The following is a 24273-nucleotide window of genomic DNA, read 5'->3' on the forward strand; positions in this document are numbered from 1 at the left end:
GTGACTTTCACTGGTATTAAAACAATTGTCATTACAACCACAATAAAAACAGTGTGGTTATGTGCTTACTATGAACGTAATCCATAGAAAATAGCTGAGTAATATGAATTTAGTGAGCCATTTAAAGAGAAACACAAAAACATGATAAAAGATAAAGGATCATTTATATGAGTAAGCACTGAGCAAATTAGATACTTGTCTAAACTCTATTTTCAAAAGACATAAGAAATCTTTGGTTAAATCCCATACCAAATAAACAGACTTATGTATAAATCATTTGGCTCCTGTTAGCCACTTGTTAAGTTAAATCTAATCAGAAACAGGTTACCTGCCCTGGTTTTTATATATCCATTTTAAAAAGCACAAAAACATTTTCTTACCTTGTAGCAATTCTCTGAAGATTTCTCTCTACTTCTTTGTCTTTTACAACATCTGGCTTCACTCTGCACATCATTTCCCACTCCCGCTTCTTATCAAGCTGTGTTATAAATATTATTACGAGAAAGAACATTAGACATTTTTGAAAGGGTAGCATACTTTGATATGATACTCTGAAAAGGGACAAAGGTAATAAATCGTTTTGGCTTAGTTTGTTGCTGGGGTTTTTAAAAACTGCATTTTTAGGGGTTCAGCTCACAGGGCTTGTGGTTAGCACTCAGCTGTGTCATACAAAGACCCCAAGTGAGTTTCTGTCAGGGCCTTTGCTTCCTTGGACAGCAGGGGCCTGGAGGATTGCCAGTATATTCAGCCATGCAAGGCAGAGCAGGGTGTGAGGTAAGTACCCCACATTAACTCAGCAGTCTTCTGATGATGTGAGAACAGGATAGATATACCAAGTGGAGGATTGAAGGTCATACTCTTCATCAAAGTTTTAAAACTCATTATGAGTATGTACAAAAAGATTTAAGACAGGGTACTTAACCTGTGTCCATGCATTGGCTTCCTTTAACACCAATACTTTGATGTATGGTAACTGTATTCTAATATAATTGGTTTCCTTTTTAATTTTATGCATTTTATTATATGTATTTAATAACATTATTCTGAGAAGAGATCTGTAGTTTTCACCAGACTGCCCAAAAGGTTCATAACACAATGATAGAAAAAACCCTAGCGTAGACATTCATCAAAATTTAGAATAATAAGTACTTTACCTTTCTGAAAACTGAAGTGGATCTGTCATTTCTGACTTAAAAGTTCATGTCCACAATAAAGATCACAAACCCATCCACACTTGCTCATCCTGTGAGACTTCTCTCTCCTCCTCAAAGTTTACCAGAGAGAAGTCCTTCTATATTCTAATTCCTTCTGACATCACAAGGGTGCCACTGGGAACTTCTGGTTGTCCAAGTGTCCTCTCTGGCCCTCACAAAGTGAAAAGTCAATCTTCTCTTCTTATCATACATTTCCCTCATGATAACACTGGCTCTTCTTCGGTGCTTATAAATCTCAGCCTGCTCACTTCCCCATTGTTCCATGTGATACTCACTTAAAAATTCTTCATAACCTACTACATTCTATGTCTTACTGTCATATAGAAGAAAGCCAGAATACTAAAACTAAAAAAAATTTAAAAGATGGGATTTTGTTTTTATTGAAACCTGGATTCAGCAAAGGACTTCGTAATTTCCCATAGGCTGGAAATACAGCCTCCTCTTGTTCAACTCTGGCTCAAACTTGTCCATCTGTATTGTCTGTCTCAGATAAATATATATTGATGGGTAAGCTCTCTAGGCTGCCCATTCAAATGTATATAATTGTCTCTTAAATATAATTTCTTCATCTACTTAATCTTTCCTATGCGGAGAGTGAGGCCCAACTTTTTTGAATTGTTACACATCTCTTTCAGGAAAATTTGTAGTGTTCCATATGATACAACCAGCACAAGGTTTTTCAAAACAGAAGCACTGGAGGTCTTCAAAATCCATAGCAAAATCCTTTACTAGATTTCCATTATAGCATTAAGGTAGCAAACATCTTTGGCAAGTATACACCTCCCTATCTGCTTAACTTCTCTCTGAAGTAATGTAGGCCAATTCTCCCCATTCCCATCTCAATCACATAATAGTACCCATCTTAAATTACATATAGCATTCTATGGCACAACCAAAATTTTCAATAATCTGCCTTGATGAAGGGAACAAAGACTTGCATGGGTAAAAAATAAAATGCTATTTTACTGTGCACTGTTTTTCAAATAAGTAAAATTCTGGAAATTTAAGATACTTTACATTTAGAATTAAGCCACCCTTCACAAATTAAACTAAGACAAAAACAGAAAGTCCTTTCAGGCTTCTCCACCCTGTCCCTAATTTTGGAGATCAATCTTTCTGTTTCCATGATGAGAATAAACAACCTTTCAATAATACACAGCACATCACAAAAGGTTGTCTCTCATCACTTTAACCTTGAAAACTTTCAAGTTGTTCTTACCCTCAATTAAGGGTAATTTAATAACAGATTCTGATATGAAAAACAAAACAAACCACCACAATGTTCTTCCATTTGACAGGCAAGAAAGAGATTCAGATTCTATTTCCTTCAGCCAGAATGTAAAAGAAAAATTGTTTAAAAAAAGAAACTACAGTGAAGATGAGCCCATAGTCATGCCTAACAATAACAAATTCAGAATAGCCTCTATATGTAAGATGGAAAATCTCTGCCATCATAAACTCTCAAATATAGCCATCAGTATTATAAGCATAATATGGCAAAGGGCCTGATGCTGTACAAAGGCATAGAGGTCCTGAGTGACCCTGTGAACTTTCTAATTTTCTTTTGACTTTAAAATATACCGCGTTCTTTGTAGTAGTCTTTTACATTACTGTAAGGGGAGTCTTTACATAATTCCAATGCAACTGTACAAAGCTGTCTTTCCCCAATAGAAAGTCAGTAGCATCTTTTGGAAAATTCAGTATTTTACATATTCAACTTTCATCATCAAGTATGACAGAGATTTTTAAAAACCTTCATAAAACTATGGTGTATTTATAATAGCCATCAGAATATAAATTCATGAATTTATGACCCAGTTTTGGCCTCTGAGCAAAGAACTACATTTTTTAAACTTCTACTGGCATTGATGTAATGAAAGGTAGACTCCGTTCAAGTTTATCTAGCAGTGAACAAGTCAAGTTAACAAAATTGCAAGCCACTTCTGATTCATGGGACCTCACATATTAATCTTACAAAGTACATTTTTAACTCAAGAGGGAAACCAACCTGCTATCCCTTAGAATACATAGTATATTCAAAAGATCATTTCAGCATCAAGTTCAGGAAACATATGCACAGTTCAATGAATAACTTATTTATTGCCAGGAACTAAAATTTTAGCTCTAAACTAGGTCATTTATATGTTTATAAACTTAAAACCGACAAATGTGAAGTTTCCTTGGAGTTTAATTTTTTTAATCTTGAAAAAAGATTATAAAAAAAATCAACATGATCAATAGAGTAATTAAGTTGTGTTCAAAATTGTGTTCACCAAATAAGTAAAAATCTATAATGTTAATTGAACAAACATTGCAAGAAATAATTTGGTACTGATAAAAAATGAAGTAGCTATAATTTAATCTACAATACAGTTGTAAGACACACCTGTTTTCTTTTCTCCAGTCTCTCTTGCTTTTCTTTTTCTTTTTCCTTCTCCAGCTCTTTGTTTTTGATGAGGATGGTAGGTTTACTTTTAGGAGTTTTTTTGTTAAGAATTTTAGCCATGGCATCTGCCCAGCCTGCATTAGTCCCAACATTAGATTCTGCTGTACTTTCATTTTCTTTGTCATAAGCTACGGTATCATCTTCATTATCACCTTCAATTGCTTCATCAGAAGAAAAATGGTCTTTGGCAACTTCCCCACTTCCTACAGAACCTTAAAAGAGAAGAAAACATACTAAACATTGATATCCTACATAAAGACTCAGGGTAGTCTATTATGAAAGGCTCTACAATGGAAGCAGATAGTCTGAGTTCAAGATCAGAAATCTCTGAGCAGATGTGGGATATCAGTTATACCCCTTGAAGATGTCTTCTAATGGTTGAAAACAATAAAGCCACCTGAAAATAGTAAGATGCTAAATTTGTTAGATGAGGAGACTGTACTTCTGACCAGAGAAGGAAAATATTTTAGAGCAAACACATTTACCAGGTATACTTGAATTTGCTGGTTTCTAACATATACTATTATCATGTCTGTTAAAATGGACATACTTCAGACATTAGACTCTTGAAGTATTCCTTACACTATAAAAGTTATGAAAATTCATTCATTCTTTCATCTGACAAACATCAAAGGCTTGGTAAAGCAAAAAAAAAAAATTTAGTTCCTGCCTTTGAGTCTTCATCTTAGTGTATATATATAAAACAAATAACAATATGTGGCAATCACTTAAGGTGAGCATAAAGTATTCTGAAATCAGATGAGGCAGAAACTGCTCCCAGCTGAAGAACATTCTACTTCTGCTTATATTTGCCTAAGGATTTTAGTCTGAAATGAAATCTGGTAACACTGATTAATGTTTTGGTCATCATCTTGGAGTTGAAAAGGAGCCTGGCATAACGAAAGGCAAGCCAGACCTCTTTCTAAACCTTCTGTGACTAGCCAGCTCTTAACACTGTGGTACTGAGTCTTTGTTCAACATCTCATACCCAATATAGTAAGTTCTGGTTTTTCTCTAAAACAGTAAGAACATCTAAAAACTCTTCGACAAAAGTTTCTGTGTTATTAATCTGAACATCCCATATAAATATTAAGTTAACTTCTGGTTTTATAAAACCTTTCAGTTATGCTTTACTTTTCATAAGAAAATCACCCAGAGGCACTATCACAGTGCCAAATTATAGCTAACTTACTAAAGAAGATACAAAACAGTACTGTGTATCGCTTTGGAAGTAGCAGAAGGAATACAAAGACTTCACACTAAGCTCTGCCACTTACTAGCTGTTCAACTTTAGGCAAATTACTTGATCTTTCTGAAACTCGATTCCTTCATCTGTAAAATGGAAAGAAAAAAGGTAGAGGGAGAGGAGGAGCCAAATGAGATAATTTCTAAAGTCCACTCCAGGTCTTTCTGTGATTCTGAGTCTGGGCTTTACACCATAAAAATCAGCAGCACCTCACTATTTTCAACATCTATAACAAAATAGTGATGCAGTCTCCAATTGTAATATTTAATTCACAAAGCTAAAGTAGTTTATGTTACAGGTATATAAATGTATCAGTAGTAATTACCAAAATGCTAATGGCTAAACATGGACATTACTAGCGAGTAACCAAAATGACAGCAAATCCCATTAGGGTTTTATCTTTAAGTTCTGGGATAAAAGATCTTCATTTATTCACTTTTATGTATGGAACCTTTGGGTATCATGCAGCTTCCAATGTAATGAAAACAAGAAGTTTTAGTCCTTGCTTAGAAATCCCACTTAGAAATCTACACTTCCAAACTGCAATGAATCTTTTATTCCATTCATTCCCTCCAAAGGTGTGATTCTTACTAATGCTCTCCTATGAATTCTCTACAGAGGACTGAACAAACATTACTCTCTAGATCTTTTTACATTTTGAGGACACCATATGTAACTTGAACTGTTCATGTGTAAACCTCCAAATCACCTGACCAGCCTAGATACTTTTGCAATTTTTTCCTCACCTATATCACTTAATACTACTTTTTGCATATGGGTCATCATTGAAAATGTGTTGTGAGTGATATGTGCAGTTTCTCCACTGCAATTCTAATTTTTAAATGTTGGTGTTATTCTAAGATTTATAGTTATACAACCGGACCAAAGGAATATTACTGTGAAAAAGAGGGATTTTTTTTTCCTCCCACTGGACAGTAGTTGAGCATCACTGAAAAGACTGTGCAATTTCCCAAGTTCAATCCAGCATGCTCCCACCCTTACTATCATTCAATCTGAGGCCCAAGTATAGCCCCTTTTCCAAAGGTGTGTACCTTTGTACTCAACAGACTGACTCTAAAATTATATGTCACGTCCTGGAAAAGAAGCAGCTTTTACTCCATTTGGTTTTTCCCACAGAGATCACTGGACTAATTGTTTTTGTATAATTGCACATCTCACTGAAGAATCCCTGAAATAGGTTGAGGCTTGATGCAATCCAACATGTATAACCCTTAAACAGATATATCCTGAGGAATTCACCCCCTAGAGAGGGACATAACTGTGAAGGGGAGAGCTGAACAAGATATTTTACATGACATCAGCTAACACATGAGGGGAATTACCTAGGCAGACAATAATCTACCAAAAGGTCAAGATCAGCATCAAGTTTGGAGAAAGAATAAGGGTGAGAAGCAGCCACTGAACAGCTTCAACCTCATCTCTTCAAATGAAATGAGGGCCTTTTTTAGTTTATTTCATGGGGTAAATGGCCCAAAAATTAATTATCTAGAGCAGAGGTGGAGCACCTGCAGTCTCGAGGTCATATGTTGCCTTCCAGATCCTTAAGTCCAATGGTCTTCTGACTGAGTCTAAACAAATTTGTTCTGTGAAGTCTGGACTGAGTCAAAAGGCTGAACTTAAGGAGCTAGAGGGCCACATGTGGCCTTTAGGCCACAGGTTCCCCACCCTGAAGAGGGAAGCCTACTGGTGAGAAACCATTCTATAATGACTCTTAACTCACACATACATGTGAAATTCAAACACTGTCTTTTTCCTGAGTATTTATGAATGTAGTAAACTAAAGGATACAATCTGTAGCTTAAGTATAAACATAAGGCTAAGTAATTTGCTAATTATTTATTTCCCACAGTCAAAGAGGATGTTTTCAAGACAAGACGTAATATAAAAGTAATTTCTTCTTAAGTAGCAAGGTCAAGTAATCCATTAAGAGATCACGTCCATCATTTAAGACATATTCTGGTCCCTGAAAGTGAAAAATCTCTGACAAACAGCTTCTGGCAAAATGTTAAAACTACAACACTGACACCTAGTGTTTTGTCTTGATCAGTTCACAAATGAAATCTGACAAAATAAGTCTTTTCCAGCTATACTGCAGAAGCTGTTTAATACCCAAGACTATACATCACCTAACGTTTAACTGTTTTCTCTTCTACCTTTCTCCTTCTCCCCCATACCTTTGCCCCTCCTCTCATTTCCTTTTCTTTTTCAAGTCAAAGCTATTTACCTTTGGGATAATATTTGGGACATTGTGCATAGCACACCTACTTTATGTTTTGTACATTATATCTAAAACTTGATGATCACTCAATAGATCAAATAATAATGATGATGATGATATCGATAATGATAGGAACAATAGCTAACTCTTACCATGTGCCAGACACTGTGCTAAGCACTTTATAATTATTATCTCCTTGGATCATCACAACAACGCTGATAACGGGTACTATTATGATTCCCATTTACAGATAAGGAAACTGAGGCAAACAAAGGTTAAGTGAATTATAAGCTAGTAAGTGTCTGAGGCCTGTTTTGAACTCAGGTCTTTCTGACTCCAAGTCCCACACTCTATCTACTGTGCAACCTAGCTGCAAATATTTCAATATTTGTAAACTAAAATCCTAGCCATGAAGGTAGTACAAAGTCAGAGAGGCTTTGAATACAGGCCTAGGAAGAGAGAAACACGTCACTCATCTAAGGGCCAGCATAGTTATACTTGGAGAGCTCACCACTAGATAGCTGAAAACTGTATGATTGATCTTTCTAGCAACTCGTAGTCTAGAGACAGAAGGTTTACAATCTGTGTTGGTAAACACTCTTACCTATGAGATCCTTGAAACATTTCAGTATTTTCAAAAGCCCACTTTCCAATTCCATTGCCCTATACTCCATATGTATACAATAATTGAACTATCATTCAGTTACAATACACATTGTATATAAACAATAGATATTGCATATAGCGACTAAGTTGTTTCCTAAAGAGTGTTTTTTTTTCAAAAATGTGCTATTTAGCTATAATTAGTAACCTCTTGTTATCCATTCCTAGAAATTCCCCACATAAAAAACTAGGTCTATTTCTAAACTGGAGGGGAAAGGGGAGAAGAGAGGTTATAAACTAAAAAGATAATACTTATCTTGTACTTAAGCTTACTTCCTGAAAAATAATTTGTATCACATTTGTTAATCCCAGACTCTGAGCAAATACTGACGATAAGAAAAATAAAACTGAAAAGAGTTTCACTTTGCTTTTTGTTTGTTTAATGGGGGGGGGGGGGAGTATGGAAAGAGGGAAATGTCAATCATCTCCTCACAATATGGCCCTTACCTTATTTGGGTTGTGCCAAAAGTTTCTTTAAGCTCTTTCTGGAATGAACAGCGAGGAAAAATGCAGAGAGAAATAGTTCTAACAAATAAACTCAGAGGAGAAGACACTGAGGGGTTCTCTGTATAGAAAACAATTCATAAGGCAACAGAAATTCCATTCTACTTTTCTCTGAAATTATGTCATGGACCATCTTCACTGGCACTGCAAAGAGACAGATAAACCTACTATCTAAACTAAGATTAAATATTTTTCTAGCTTACATACTTTTTTTTTTTTACCAGGTATGTTCTATTTAAACACAGCTTTGTATAAAATGAAATCAGAAAAACTAAATGTGTGTGTTCATTCTTCATTGCCAAAGAAGACCATGCCATCAGAGAAGTAATGACATGACTTGCACTTGACATTGTTTTGAGTGAGGGAGGGCTATGCAGGTCACCAGCCTCACTTCTCCTCCAGAGCCATCTGAATCCAGTGATCAGATATTCTTCAGGATGACTGGAGATGACCCAGGATGAGGCAATTGGGGTTAAGTGACTTGCCCAAGGTCACACAGTGAGTGTCAAGTGTCTGAGGTGAGATTTGAACTCAGGTGTGCCTGACTTCTGCACTGGTGCTCTATCCACTGCACCACTTGGCTGCTCCTGCTAAATGTAAATACCCTTTATTTTTACACTTAGAACCAGGTTTCAAAGAAATTCAAGTGTTTGAAAAGACCTTCGAGGTAACTGAGTTCAAGTGATAAAGCAGGATCTACCCAATGAACTCTAGTTAAGACCTTCAGCTAATTCACCTCCCAATGCAGCCCATTCTACTGCTGGACAGCTCTGTAAAAATGTTTTCTTCATAGGAGTTAACAGTCTGACTCTTTAACTTTTTACTATTTGCTTTTTCCTGCTTTTCCCTCTGGGGCCAAACATAACAAGAGTAGCCCTTCGTCCACATGACAGCCCTCGAAATGGGCAGAAATGCTACTGTTGTACAGTGCAGAGGCTCCATGGATTCAGATCTGAATGCCATCATTTAACACATCTTTGTGCCTTGGGTGTGTTAACTAGATAGAGCCAGTGCTTCATTTTTCTATTGTAAAGGAAGTACACTACCTCCAAGTTCTTCTGGTTCTAAATCTGATTGCTAAGCCACTGTTAGTGATCCTTGAAAGATCATAGAGACTAACCGGTACATATCCTTTAACCCAGTGTTACTATTAGGAATATGCCCCAAAGAGGTCAACATGAAAGGGAAAGGGTTCACATTTATAGTAGCAATTTTTGTTGTAGCAGAAAATTTGGTCAGGGGTTAGTTAAGTGCCCATTAATTGGTAGACAGCTAAATAAAACTATATCAATTGAATGTAATGGAATATTATTGTGCCTTAAGAAATAACAAACATAAAAACTGACTAAAAAACTTGGAAAGACTTTTTAACTGATGCAGAGAGAGGTGAGGAAAAATCAAAAGAATAATTTACCTGATGCCCACAATAATATAAAAGACCACAACTCTAAAAGATTTCAGGCCTTTAATCAGGTCTTTGATCCTGACTTTAGGAAAAAGAAACTAAAAAAATTCTCAAGGAGACAAAATGGAAAAATTCCAACAGAAGCTGGCAGGGTTATATGCAATCCTTTTTCATTCTTTTCATATTGACCTGCTTGTGTTTGTTGAAGATTAATAACAAAAAAAATTGTTTATCCCTACCCTAACCCTCCAAAAGATCAAAGAGAATAAGAGAGGTAATGTAGGACTGGAAGAGGGTAAATGGGCTCCCAGGTGCTCTGCCCCAAATTAAACAAATGAAGAGGGAATATAGGAACCAGTGAGCTTGAATTAAACTTCGAGTAAGATTCTAGGAAGTATTAATCACATAATCAATGAACATGTAGAAAAAGAAGTGGTAAACACAAAGAGCAGACAATGGCTTCAAAAAAAAAGACATGACAATCTAACACCATTTCCTTTTCTGACAGGGTAACTAAACTGGAACATGAGGGTAATGATATAAATAGTTTGCTTATATATTACCCAAACATTTGACATGTATTCTTGCTAAAATATGGAGAGATATGGGCTAGACCATTGGCACAGTTAACTAAGTTCAGAAATGGCTGATGACCAACTTGAGAGGAGGTTTCTAGTGGAGTGACCAAGTGCCTGCTATTCAACAGTTTATCAATGGGGAAAAAAGTAGTACAGATTAACCTATCAGCAAACACTTATTAATTACTATGTGAGAGACACTGGACTCATGAATGGGAATACAAATACAAAAAATGAAAATAGATACTGACCCAAAGAAGTTAACATACTATTGGCACGACAGGTACATAAATATATGGCAAATTTTTTGCGCAAGGTCACTAGCAGTTAAAGGGATCAGGAAAGCCTTCATGGAGAAGGTGGTGCATGAGCAAACCTTTGAAGGACATAAAGAATTCTAAGAAGCAGGAGACAGTACAAAGGCACAGAAAAAGGAGATGGAATGTTCTACATAATAAATAGCAAGAGAGTCAGCTTTGTTAACAAAGTTCGAGAAGGGAACAATGTATAATATGATTAGAAAAACAGACAGAGCTTGTGAAGGGCTTTAGAAGCCAAACAAAAGAGTTTATATTTGATTTACTCAGTATGCTGAGTAAGCCAGCAAAAAAGCCATTGAGAAAAGTGGCTTGGTCAGACTTGTGCTTTAAACAAACCACTTTGGCAACTATCTTTAGCAAAGTCTAGCAGGGAGACCAATTAAGAGGCTACTACAATAGTCAAGGTGAGAAATAATGAAGGTCTAAATTAGGGTGCTTTTGTGAGTAGGGAAAAGAGGATGAATGTAAAAAATAAGCTGGAAGTAAAAATGAAAAAAAATCAGTCAAGTGATTTCATATGGAGCATGACAGGTAGCAAGAAGACAAGGAAAAGACATTTTTGAGAACAAGAACCTGCATACCTGGAAGAATGGTGGCATCCTGGACAGAAATAATGAATTCAGTTTTAGATGTGTTAAGTTTGAGATGACTCTGGGACACCCACTTGAAAATATCCAAGAAACAACTGGAGACTAGCAACTAGAATTCAGGGAAGTTTTGGGTTGGCCAGATCAATATAGAAGTCAACTGCATTGAGATGATAATTAAATCCATGGGAGCCAATCAGGTCGCCAAGTGGGAGAGAATTATGAAAGAAAAGAGGAAAGACAGAGTACTGGTTGACAGACACCCACTACTTCGGTAATAAAAATATTAAATTTAATGAGAATAAATATAAAGGCTTATAGTTAAAAAACAACTTCACAAGTCAGGGGAGGCATGAGATTTTCTACAGAAAAGATCAGGGGAATATATCTTCAATTAATCAATGGTGTGAAATGGCAGTCAAGAAAGCCAATGCCCTCTTAGGCTGCATTAAGAGAGAAATAGTATCCTGGAATAAATGAGGCAACAACAGCCAGATTACACTCTGTCTCCAGTACACCACACCTAAAATGTTTCATATAGTTCTTTGCACCACATTTTAAGGAAGCTAATAAACTGCAAAGCATGTAGGAGGGCAATAAGAATAATGAAAGGCTACAGGGTCATACCATATAAAGACTTTTTTAATAAACTAGGGATGCTTAGTCTAGAAAAGAAACTAAGTGTAGATGATAGCGGTATTCAAGTATTTGAAGGATTATCATAGAATTACCTTGCCCACAGAGAGCAGAACTAGAACTGGCATAATTTGCCTCCCTACATTCACTCTCCAAAACTCTGCCTACAAAGCTCCCAAATATTCCTAAAAACATATGACTATGTCACTCCTCTGATCAAGAAGTTCCAGTGGCTCCCTCTTGCCTGAAGGACAAAATACAAACTGGCCTGTTTGCTATTCCCCATCTCCAATCTCTGTGATTTCATCCAGGCTGTCCCCCCCCATTCCTGGAATGCACTCTCCATTCAAGTCCTCCTCTGACAATCCTTAGCTTCCTTCAAAGACGAGCTCCAGTGCTACTTTGTGCAGAGTTTACTCTGATTTCCGTTAAGCTATGACTGTGCCTGGTACATAGCAAACGCTTAATAAATACTTGTCAATTTACTCCCCCTGCAGCTGCTAGTGCCCTTGCTTCTGAATTACTTTGTATGTATTTTGTATTTTATTTTCAGTATTTATGTCATTCCACCCCTGCCCCCAAAAGAGATGTAATCTCCTTCAGGTTAGAAAGGATTTCTGTCTCATCTTTTTGCCCCCAACACCTACAGCAATGCCTAGGGAAGAGCAGGCACTAATAAAGGCATGCTGAATGAATAACAAGTTTCAAAAAGGTAAGTTTAGGTTTGATACAAAGAAAAACAAGCTCACAATATCCCAAACTTGAACGGGCTGCCTAAGGGGCTAAGTCCAGGAGGCTGAGTGGTTCCATGGATACAGTAGAGTCAGGAAGCTCTGAATTCACATCCTCCTACCTCCAGCACTAAACTAGTTTTGTGACCCTGAGAGCAAGTCACTTAACCTGTTTAACTTGGTTTTCTCTATCTGCGAAATGGAGATAATGATATCATTTACCTTCCAGCACTGTTCTGATTTGATTCTTCAAATGAGATAATCATTTGTAAAGGGCTTAAAACACTAATAAATATTAGCTATTATTACTGAGTTCCCCATCTCCATCTGGGTTTTAAGCAAGGCCATTTGACTTTTTTTAGGGGATTCCTGTTCAGTTAGAGGTTGAAGATGGTCTCTGAGGGCTCTTACAACTCTGAGCTTCTGTGTCCCTCTAGTACTACAAAAGACCCTACAGATAAGGAAACTGAGACTGAAAGGTGCTAGAGACCTGTTAAGGATGACAGCTAGTAACTGTCTGAGGAGGGATTCAAACTCGGTTCATCCTGACTCCAAGTGTAGCATTCTAGTCCCTGAGTCAGCAATCTACTGGAGCTAGAGCTGAACACTGACAGCTTTGGCTGGTGCACCCTGTCACTGCTTTCTAGGCAGATTCCTCAGATTCTTTTTAGGTTAGACATATGAGGTATACATGAGGTTACTGGCAGAAAGCTAAGTTTTTTCCCCTTAGGAGCTATAACTAAGTCAGAGATAACCAATCCACTCTAAGTTCCTTTCTTAAAAAAATTATTTTATTCTGAGCTTAATAAAACAAGCATTTCCATATTATAGTAATGAAGAAAAAAATTATACATGAAACTGAATCTATTACGTACAACTTGCTATTCCTTTTTAAATGTAAGTTATCGTGTAACTTTCCCTTTTCCCCATTTTTACCATCTTCCTTGACCCTAGCTAGAGATTACTACCATGAGACACAAATTTGCATGTATATATACATACATATATATATACTATACATATATATGTATACATATCTGTAAAACCACTCTTTACATACTTATATCAGTTCTTTCTCTGGAAGCAGATAGCTTCTTCCTTCATATGTCCTTTGTAGTTAATTTGAGCACTTACAAAATGACTAGCCAAAGTTGTTCTTAAAACAATATTGCCATTACTTATACAACATTCTCTTGGTTCTGCCCATTTCACTCTTCACAGTCTTTTTTTCTTTTTTTCATTTTTCTCTTTCTATACAAGGGAAATATTCTTAATAATTGCTCTGGACAACTAGAACTTCATGAGAGCATCTGTCACTTAGGCACAAAGGGAAAAGGGTTCCAGAAGGTTGGAGAGGGGCACAGAAGATGGGGAAATGTTAAGAATACTACCTACTTTAAAATTCTGTCTTGGGGACAGGTAGCAACAATCACTAAGTGACAAAATTATTTAGTGCTGCTTTATCCTATATTCTACACCAACCATTTCACATTCTGTACACTGATATTTAAATGGTGTTCTGACAATACTAAAGCACTGCAAGGTTAATTCATTAAAGATTCCATTATTTCACTATATTTTCCTTACTAAGTAAGGAAAGTTCATCAAACTCTTAAAAAAAGTATTTCAACAAGAGTTTCAAAAAACTTCAGCTAAACAAAGGATTCAAATAATCACAAAAATTAATCAGCATAATCAAAATACCCTCAATCAACACCACCCCATCATGTGTATTCTAATTAATATTTTGCAACATCGATACTTACAAGTATCTACAGTGATAACTATGATTCTATAGTTCCTTACTACCACCAAAATAGCAAATTCTTCGGCTCTTGTCACATGATCTCTTCTACCAATTACAATTAAACTCAAGATGTTTAATGTTAATGGATGCTTTAAATTTCAACTTTTTCTTTTGAAAGGCATGAAGTCATCCAGATTCCATGGAATTACCAGAAATATAACTGAAGTGCTACCATGGGATAACAGCGTTAAATTCAGATGTCATTACATATGTTGTCTGAACAGAGCTACAGGAGATATAGCATAAATAGTCTGCTTCCTGGAGCCTGTCCTATAAACCCCTAAATCTTTCAAGTAGGATGGTGATATACTTCATTTCTTGGGCAGGTTTCCTTGCTATTTTAAGTAATACAAAATATGAAGGATTTTGTAGGCTATAGTTAAATGAAAAGCACATTTATCTGTTAGTATATTATATCCTAAATACAGTTTTGAAGTTTATTGAAAATGAAGAAATGGCTGACAGGACACAGTTAACTGGATGATTATCAAGTGATAGGTCAACTGCATATTGTCATTTTTCATATATGCACCCAGAAAAATGCTGTCTTTTAATTATCCAAAGCACACAGAATTACCATTGCTCATTTTTTCCACATAGGCTGTAGTTACAGTTAGTGACAACCAGAGCATGACTTTATGTAGCCGTTATTTTAGTTCGCCTGGCTTGATTCAGCAGCAGTGAAATTTTTATTTTTTCCTGAATAGTATACTCTTAAAGTTGTTTACATTGTGCCAAACCTTTAGAAACATATCAACTCCCTATATTTGAAACATGAGTTACTTAGAAATATCTTAATAAGGAAATAATTCAGATTTAAATGTATCCTAATTAACTGTTCAACTTTTCCTATTTGTTTTTCTAGTCAATAACTTGAGTTGACTGATTTTAACCCAATTTGATAGTGTGTGTGTTTGTATGTGTGCACGCACGACATACACACATACATGCATACATAGCAGACATTACAATAAACCTGAAATACACCACGCAGGTAAATTAACTGATATAAAACCTAAGTTTTCATATTTGCCTACCTCCTTTAATTTTACAACTAAAGAAACTGTGCCTCAGGATTTTGATGACTGCTCAAAACTGAATGGCTATTAGCTCTCCAGTAATAACTGATGAATTAGAAAGGGAATATGTGGTCAAATCTATCACTACAACCTTTAAATATGACAATCTATAACCAGGGGGTCAGAATTAATCATCTAACAAATCCGTACTTAACACTTCTATCTTATACCTTATTACCTATGAGACAGCTCAAGTTGAAAACGAGCCATCTCTTCTTTAACTTACTTTGAACCCTTCATTTTCCTATACGTACAATTCACACTGTTAGATTATTAAGACAAAGAGATTGGTACAGAAAAAGCATCTCTCCAAGGAGAGACAGTAAGTTAACAAGCATTGACTGAGTGCATACTTATGTGCTGGGTACTGTGCTAAGCACCATTTATACAAAGAAAGGTAAAACCAGTACCTGTCCTCAAGGAGCTCACATTCTAGTGGCAAAGACAACATGGAAATAACTAGATCCATACAAGATATATACAGAATAGACAAGAGGTCATTTCAGAGAGGAAAGCACTAATTATTGGGGTAAGGGAGGGGTGAGGAAAGGTCTCCTTCAATAGATGGAATTTGAGCTGGTAGAATTGGAGCTGAAAGTGGCCAGAAAACTAGAAGCCAAGGTGAGAGTACAGAAAATTTTAGGCACAGAGGACAGCCAGTACAAAAGCATGGAGATAAGAGATAGAGTATTGTGTTTCAGGAAGAGGAAGTAGGCCACTGTAGCTAGATCACAGTGTGTGGAGGGGAGTAAAGTGTAAAAAGACTCTTATGGTAAGAAGGACAGAGGCTTTGAAGAGTCAAATGTACTAATGAAGTCTAATGAAGAGTCTGATGTACTAAATAGAGTGTTGGACTGGGTGTCAGAAAGACATGGGTGCAAGTCCTGCCTCTTGCACTTACTATCCATAAAATTGTGTCTAAGTCACCTAATCTCTCTGAGCATCAGGCAGATTTCTAAGATTTAACATTATAATCAGTAGTGGGACTTCCCAAACAACTTAAAAGAAATCACAGGTACATGACATGGCATACAAGATCTCTACAATTTCCTGATGAGTTGATTGAGATCTGAGGATTAGGACTCTGCTCCACTGTCCCTTTAAATTATAGAGGTATAAATCTCTACTGACAGATAACTTGATTCATGTAACTATACAATTCCACGACTATCTTGCCAAATTCTGTAGATTCAAGGAACCTCCACGCTTGAGAAGAACCAGGATCTCTAGCCACACTAAAAACCGCAAAAGGCCCCCAAAACAATCTATGGTATAGAATTTAACCTGAGACAGAACTGTTTCAAAGTCAAGCCAAAAGGAAGTCTCTAGCACAGTGCCCTAGGAATGTGGGCTTGTTGCTGTGCTGTGTTGACCCAAAGTTGCAAAGCATGGCTGGACACACTAGATGAAGTAGAAGATGCATTAGGTTTGACGTGAGAGGACTAGAGTTTAAATTCAGAAGTTGCTGCCCAGACGTATGTGACTTGGGGCAATGGCACTGAAGTTTCCTCATAGGCAAAATGAAGAGGTTGATTAAGGGTCTATCAGCTCTAAACTGAAACAAGATTCAAAGCCAATGAAAAAACAGAACACTGGGCTGAATCTAATAAACTGAAATCTAATAGGGATATGTAAAGTCTTCCACTTGGGCTAGTAATATATGAGCTTCACACTCCAAGATGAAGGAAGTATGGCGAGACAAGAGTTGGTGTGAAAATGAAACAAGGGTGTGAAAGGGCAGATTTTAAGCAGCACTAAGAGAGTACTAAGGAGGTGATGGATTCCCTGTATTCTGCACTGTGGTTAGCTCCTATATGAATTACTATGCTCAGTTATGGATGCCATGTTTTAGGAACTACAGCCTAAAGCTAGAGAATGTCCAGAAGAGTGCAAAAAGTATTATGAAGAGCTTTAAGACCATGGTACATAAGGAAAGGCTATTTTATTTAGCCTAGAAAGAAGACTTACAGAAATATCTTCAAATATTTTGAATATGAATTAGCTTTGTCCTATATGACCCAGGAGAGAAGGATTAGGAGTAATGAGAAGTTACAAAGAGGAAAATTTGGATTTGTAAAGAAAAGTTTCTTAAAAATCAGAGCTATCCAAAGAGGAAAGGGCTACCTTGGGAGGTGATGGCATGCTATTCACTTGCATTCTTCAAGCAAAGGCTAAATGATGACTACCTACCCAGCATGGTGTAGAGCTCTTGTTCAGGTATGGGTTACAATAAAGGTTACAATCCATTCAGTATGTAGAAAACATATATGGACCAAACACCACAATCACAATACAGACGATTAATATATATTCAGATTTCTAGAATAATATAATTCCAAAATAAGAGTTGAGATGAAAAGATACAGTCAATTCCACACTTAAATGGTATAAAACAGAGAGGTCATTTTGATATACAAGCAACAGCAAACAGGAAAATCTCATAGGCTATTATGATGACTAAATGAAATGATGAACATAAAATGCTTTGCAAATCTTAAATATTCTATATCAGTCATTATTATTATTTATAAGACAAACATTGTCCTCTGCCTTGTTGATACAGTTTTATTATCTCTCATAAGTCACAGGTTTAAAGTAGCAGTAATGTAAGTTGACTATTTCAAAAGGAGCATCTCATTAGCCCCGAAATTAAAACAGTGGTATATGATAGACATTCTCCAAGCTGCAAATGGTCAATCACAAATAAATCTATGGAACAAGTCAATCTATTCATCTAATTGGGGGTGAAGTTATTTCAACTTAGTGATAATAATAGACAGCATTTATACAGTATTTTAAGATTAACAACTGCTATACAAAAATTATCTAATTTCAAAGTGTTGCTATTATTATTCCCATTTTACAGAATGAGCAAACTGAATTAGAAAAGTTAAATGACTTGAGCAGGGTCACACAGCTAGTTCAGTGATGAAAGCAAATCTGAATTAAGGTCTTTCTAACTCCAGATTCACTGTTCTTTCCCATCAAGATATACTCATTTAAAACCAGACATTCCATAGGAGCCATACTAAGGTTCTTCAAAGGAAAAAGTGTTCTACTTTTGCCACATGCCCCAATAGCACCCTAATTTTTTCAGGCTAGAACAATCTATGACATATGGCAATCTTTTACAGACATTTATATACATATTTTAAAAGAAAAACTTATTTTTCTAAGGAAGATGTTAGGTCTATCTTTTCAAAGCCATGACTTCTAGCTTAGCAGAAACATGGGTCCTGTTCTTAAACTAATATATAATACAATAATAAATCTGGTTCCATTCAAGACTAGCTTCTGGGGCTACAAAAACATGCATATTCTTTGACCCAGCAATATGGTTTCTAGGATTGTATCCCTAGGGAGATCATTAAAAAAGAGATCACTAAAAAAAGGAAAAAGGTCCCACATGTACAAAATATTTATAGCAGCTCTCTTTTTGTGGTGGCCAAGAACTGGAAAACGAGGAAATGCCCATCAGCTGAGGAATGGATGAACAAGTTGTGGTATATGAATATAACGGAATACTATTATGCTATAAGAAATGACAAATGAGGATTTCAGAAAAGCCTGGAAAGACTTAAATGAACTGACGCTGAGTGAAATGAGCAGAACTAGGAGAACATTATACCCAGTGACAGCCACAATGTGCGAGGACTTTTTGGTAGACTTAGCCCTTCACAGCAACGCAAGGACCTAAACATTCCCCAAGGACTCTTCAGGCAAAATGCCATCCACATCCAGAGAAAGAACTATGGAATTGGAATGTAGAATGAAACAGACTATTTTGTCTTGTGTTATGTTTTGTTTTGGTTTTTCTCATGGTTTCTCCCATTCATTTTAATTCTTCTAAGCAACATGACTAATGTGAAAATGTGTTTAATAAGACTGTATGTGTGGAACCCATATAAGACTGCATGCCACCTCAGGGAAAGAGGGGAGAGGAAGGGGAAGAAAATTTAAGACTTATGGAAGTGATTTTTGAAAACTGAAAACAAATAAATTAATCCTAAAAAAGACTAGCTTCTAGAGAAAGACTAGTATCTAAAGAAAACTTACTTTAAGTACCAGAGAAAGGACATCTAAAGAAAGACAACACAGGAGAAACATTCTAACAGGCATGCCCACTATCCAGTCCTCTAAACTCCCCAAATTTTATCCTTATTAAAATAAGGATAAAAGCTGGATACAAGCTTGAAAAAAAAGAAAAAAGAAAAAGTCCTTGAACTTTATTTTCTCAACCACTTTCCCTCGACCTCAAGGTCTTAAGACTTCCAGAATTTCTAAAATCATTTTATTACTTCATTTTACAGATGTGACCCCAGAAAATAAAGGAAGTAGCCCATGGTCATAGCAAGAGTTGGGGCAGAGCTGGACGTAGAACCTAAGTATGCCTCACTCCCAATCTAATGTTTTCAGGTGAATTTCTCTAGTCTAACCATAACCTTCTGGAAAAGCACTGTACTTAGTGACTCTAAGTGCTAGCCATTAACAGCAAATAAAAGAGAGACCTCTGCAACCTGCTCTTTCTGAGCTTACTAAGTTTATTAATTTAATGTTTTGCCCTCAGGTTTCACAGAAGCTGAATACAAGATTATAAATCGAAGGAGCTTTTACTGGTTTTTTTTACCAGTAAAACCATACTGGTAAACACCATTCACTATTCTCACCATTTATACAAGGACTCAAACAAAACATTCTTCTTTGAATTTGGTTCTGGAAAAATGTTTGTCTCTGCAGGCCAACAAACTTAAAAATTGCAAACTTGTTATGCAACTTAAAAGGTGTCCTTTTTTGCCTTGGCCAAGAAATTTAAGAAGCAAAGTCAGTGTCCAATAATAGCAATTAATTCATTTCAAAGGCCTGATAAGTTATTCCCCATGCTCTTACATTTTTTTGTTCTACTTTTTATCCTCAACTGTCTTTTCATACATTATTAACTTTGTAAACTGTCAGAAATTCTTTCAAAAGTATGTATCTTATGAAAAAATTAAACAGAAAACCAAAAGATCAGTTTTCTCCAATACTACTATTAACAGAAAAGCACATTTTAATTACAAGAGCAGGAAAAAATGCTATTCAATTTTTCTTGCAGATCTTGAAGAGTGTTTAGTGTTTTTAGGGGCTTTGAAGGTTAATGACAATCATTTCTTCAGGAAATTTTTATTGTGACATGTTATAAAATGTTATACTGCCAGGCTATATGAAAGAGAATGTTATTATATGCTGTCTGAGAAATGAAGCAAAAATGAAGCAGGTATCACTGGAGTCATCAGCTGTCCCAAAAGAAACATGTAGTCCAATTATCCTAGGACTAGTCAACTGAACACCAAGGGAAGTAAAACAAGGATACAAATTAAACAACAGCTCAGTTTAGAAAGGGATCATAGAAACCTGGCTTCCTGGTCAAGTCAATAAATCAATAAATATTTATTAAGCAGTGTGCTAAGCACTATGCAAAACATTAGGGATACAAAGAAAGGCAAACCCAACCTCTGTCCTCAAGAAGCTACCTTTCACCTAGCAGAGATAACACACAAACAAATATATAAATACTAGATACATACAGTTTAAATGAGAGGTAGTCTCACAGAGAAGGCACTAGAATTAAAGGGAACCAGGAAAAGCTTCACACAGAAGGCAGGACTTAAGCTGAGCTTCAAAGAAGTCAAGAGTTGAAGAAGAGGAGGGAAAGCATTCCAGGTATGACAGACAGCCAATGAAAAGGGACTGAGTCAGAGTCAGGAAATGGAATGTCACACGTAGGGAATGGCAAGAAGGCCACTCACTAGATTGCTGAGTACATGGAATACAATAAAGTGTAGTAACACTAGAAATGTAGGAAGAGCCAGGGGATAGAGCCAAGATGGCAAAGTAGAAGGATGAAACTGTTCTAGCTCTCCCCAGCATAGCCCATAAAATACCAATAAAAAATGATTCTCAACAAATTCTAGAGCAGCAGAAGACACAAAACGACAGAGTGAAAGAGATTTCCAACCCAAGACAACTTGGAAGGCCAACAGGAAACATCTATCGCATTGGGGCTCAGAGTAGAGTACAGCCCACACAGCATGGACAGGACTGGGGCAGGCTTCAGGGTGCCAAATCACAAGTAGCACCTGCTGTTTCCAGATTTCTCAACCAACAAATGCCAGAGACAGCTTCAAAAGTCAGTGAGAAAATGCTTTCACCTGGATGAGAATGGAACATGGCCCTGGGCAGCAGCAGTGGCTGCAATAGCAGCATCCATTTTTGGAGCCCTCCACCTAAAGACCCTGGGAAAATCAAGCTGATGATCTGGATCTCAGCCCTGAGTGGTAGTCCTGGGGTGAGGAGGAGCACTGGCAAGGTGGAGCTGGAGGAGGATTTGGAGAGGGAATTCTACTCACAGATCCTGGGCAGAAAAGTTTGTGGTCGCTCCCAAACCAGCGCGCAGGCTAGGAGAGGAGTAAACTTCTCTCCCTTGATTGCGCCACCTTGGAGGAACTAAGAACTTATAGGTCCCTAGACTAAATCCTCCACTTGACAAAGGACTCAAAAGTCAAGTAAGTGGCTGGGAAAATGCCCAAAAAAGGGGAAAAAAATAAAACTATAGAATGTTACTTTCTTGGTGAACAGGTATTTTCTTCCATTCTTTCAGATGAGGAAGAACAAAATATACCATCAGAGGAAGACATAAGAATTCTGTATCCAAAACCTCCATAAATAATATGCAATGGTCTCAGGCCATGGAAGAGCTCAAAAAGGATTCTGAAAATCAAGTAAGAGAAGTAGAAAAAAAATTGAGAAGAGAAATGAGAGCAATGCAAGAAAATCATGAAAAGCAGGTCAATACCTTGCTAAAGGAGACCCAAAAAAATGCTCAAGAAAATAACACCTTTAAAAGTAGACTAACCAGAATTAGCCAAATGGAAAAGGAGGTTCAAAAGCTCACTGAAGAAAACAGTTCTTTAAAAATTAGAATGGAGCAGATGGAAGATAATGACTTTATGAAAAATCAAGAAATTACAAAACAAAACCAAAAGAATGAAAAAAACAGAAGACAATGTGAAATATCTCACTGGAAAAACAGCCTGGAAAATAGACCCAGGAGAGACAATTTTAAAATTATGGGACTATCTGAAAGGCATGTTCAAAAAAAGAGCCTAGATAACATCTTTCATGAAATTATCAAGGAAAACTGCCTAATATTCTAGAACCAGAAGGCAAATAAATATTGAAAGAATCCAACAATCACCTCCTGAAAGAAATCTGAAAAGAAAAACTCCTAGGAATATTGTAGCCAAATTCCAGAGTTCCCAGGTCAAGGAGAAAATATTGCAAGCACTCAGAAAGAAACAATTCGAGTATTGTGGAGATACAATCAGGATAACACAAGATCTAGCAGCTTCTACATTAAAGGACTGAAGGGCTTGGAATATGATATTTCAGAAGTCAAAGAAACTAGGATTAAAACCAAGAATCACCTACCCAGAAAAACTGAGTATAATACTTCAGGGAAAAAATGGTCATTCAATGAAATGGAGGCCTTTCAAGCATTCTTGATGAAAAGACCAGAGCTGAATACAAAATCTGACTTTCAAACACAAGAATCAAGAGAAGCATGAAAAGGTAAATAGGAAAGAGAAATCATAAGGGACTTACTAAAGTTGAATTGTTTACATTCCTACATGGAAAGATAATATTTGTAACTCTTGAGACTTTTCTCAGTATTTGGGGAGTTGAAGGGATTATACACATATAGACAGAGGGCACAAGGTGAGTTGAATATGAAGAGATGATATCTAAAAAAATAAAATTAAGGGGTGAGAGAGGAATATATTGGAAGGAGAAAGGAAGAAATGGAATGGGGCAAATTATCTCTCATAAAAGAGGCAAGAAAAAGCTTTTTCAGTAGAGGGGAAAAGGGGGGACGTGAAAGGGAAAAAAGTGAAGCTTACTCTCATCACATTTGGCTTAAGGAGGGAATAACATGCACACTCAATTTGGTATGAAAATCTATCTTACACTACAGGAAAGTAGGGGAGAAAAGGATAAGTGGGGTGGGGAGATGATAGAAGGGAGGGCAAATGGGAAAAGGGAGAAATTAGAAGTAAACACTTTTGGGGAGGGACAAGGTCAAAAGAGAGAACAGAATAAAATGGGGCACAGGATAGGATGGAGGGAAATATAGTCTTTCACAACATGACTATTATGGAAGTCTTTTGCATAACTACACATGTACAGCCTATATTAAATTGCTTGCCTTCTCAGTGGGGATGGGTGAGGAGGGAGGAAAAGAGAGAAGTTAGAACTCAAAGTTTTAGGAATGAATGTTGAGTATTGTTTTTGCATGCAACTGGGAAATAAGAAATACAGGTAATGGGGTATAGAAATCTATCTTGCCCTACAAGAAAAGAGAGAAGATGGGCATAAGGGAAGGGAGGGGTGTGATAGAAGGGAGGGCAGATTGGGGGAAGGGGTAATCAAAATGCAGTGTCTTGGGGTGGGGGAGGGGAGAGATGGGGAGAAAATTTGGAACTCAAAATCTTGTGGAAATGAATGTTGAAAACTAAAAATAAACAAAGCAAGAGGTATAGTTGTGAGGGTTTTAAATGCATTTTATATCTGATCCTTGAGGTAAGAGGGAAATGGCTAGAGTTTACTGAGTAGACATGTGACATGGTTAGACTGGAACTTTAGGAAGATCACTTTGGCAGCTGCGTGGGAAATGTACTGGAGTAGGGAAGAGACTTGATGCAGAGATCAACCAGAAAGCTAATGCAAAAGTCCAGGCTTGAGGTGATGAGGGCCTATACCAGTAGGGCAGCTATATTAAAGA

At 36.7% G+C, this 24273-nt stretch overlaps 1 protein-coding gene across 1 annotated transcript in view; it reads right to left on the reverse strand.

Annotated features, from left to right (window-relative positions):
* Positions 1–24273, reverse strand: part of RRP15 (ribosomal RNA processing 15 homolog) — a 57898-nt gene that overhangs the window by 28377 nt on the left and 5248 nt on the right. The window contains exons 2-3 of the mRNA XM_072647813.1: positions 3601–3872; positions 381–478 (exon numbers count right to left, since the gene is read on the reverse strand). Of these exons, the coding sequence (XP_072503914.1) occupies positions 381–478; positions 3601–3872 (370 nt within the window). The remainder of the gene's footprint in view (positions 1–380; positions 479–3600; positions 3873–24273) is intronic.

The sequence above is a fragment of the Notamacropus eugenii genome, chromosome 2 (genome assembly GCF_028372415.1).
Source record: "Notamacropus eugenii isolate mMacEug1 chromosome 2, mMacEug1.pri_v2, whole genome shotgun sequence".
Taxonomy (NCBI): Eukaryota; Metazoa; Chordata; class Mammalia; order Diprotodontia; family Macropodidae; genus Notamacropus; species Notamacropus eugenii.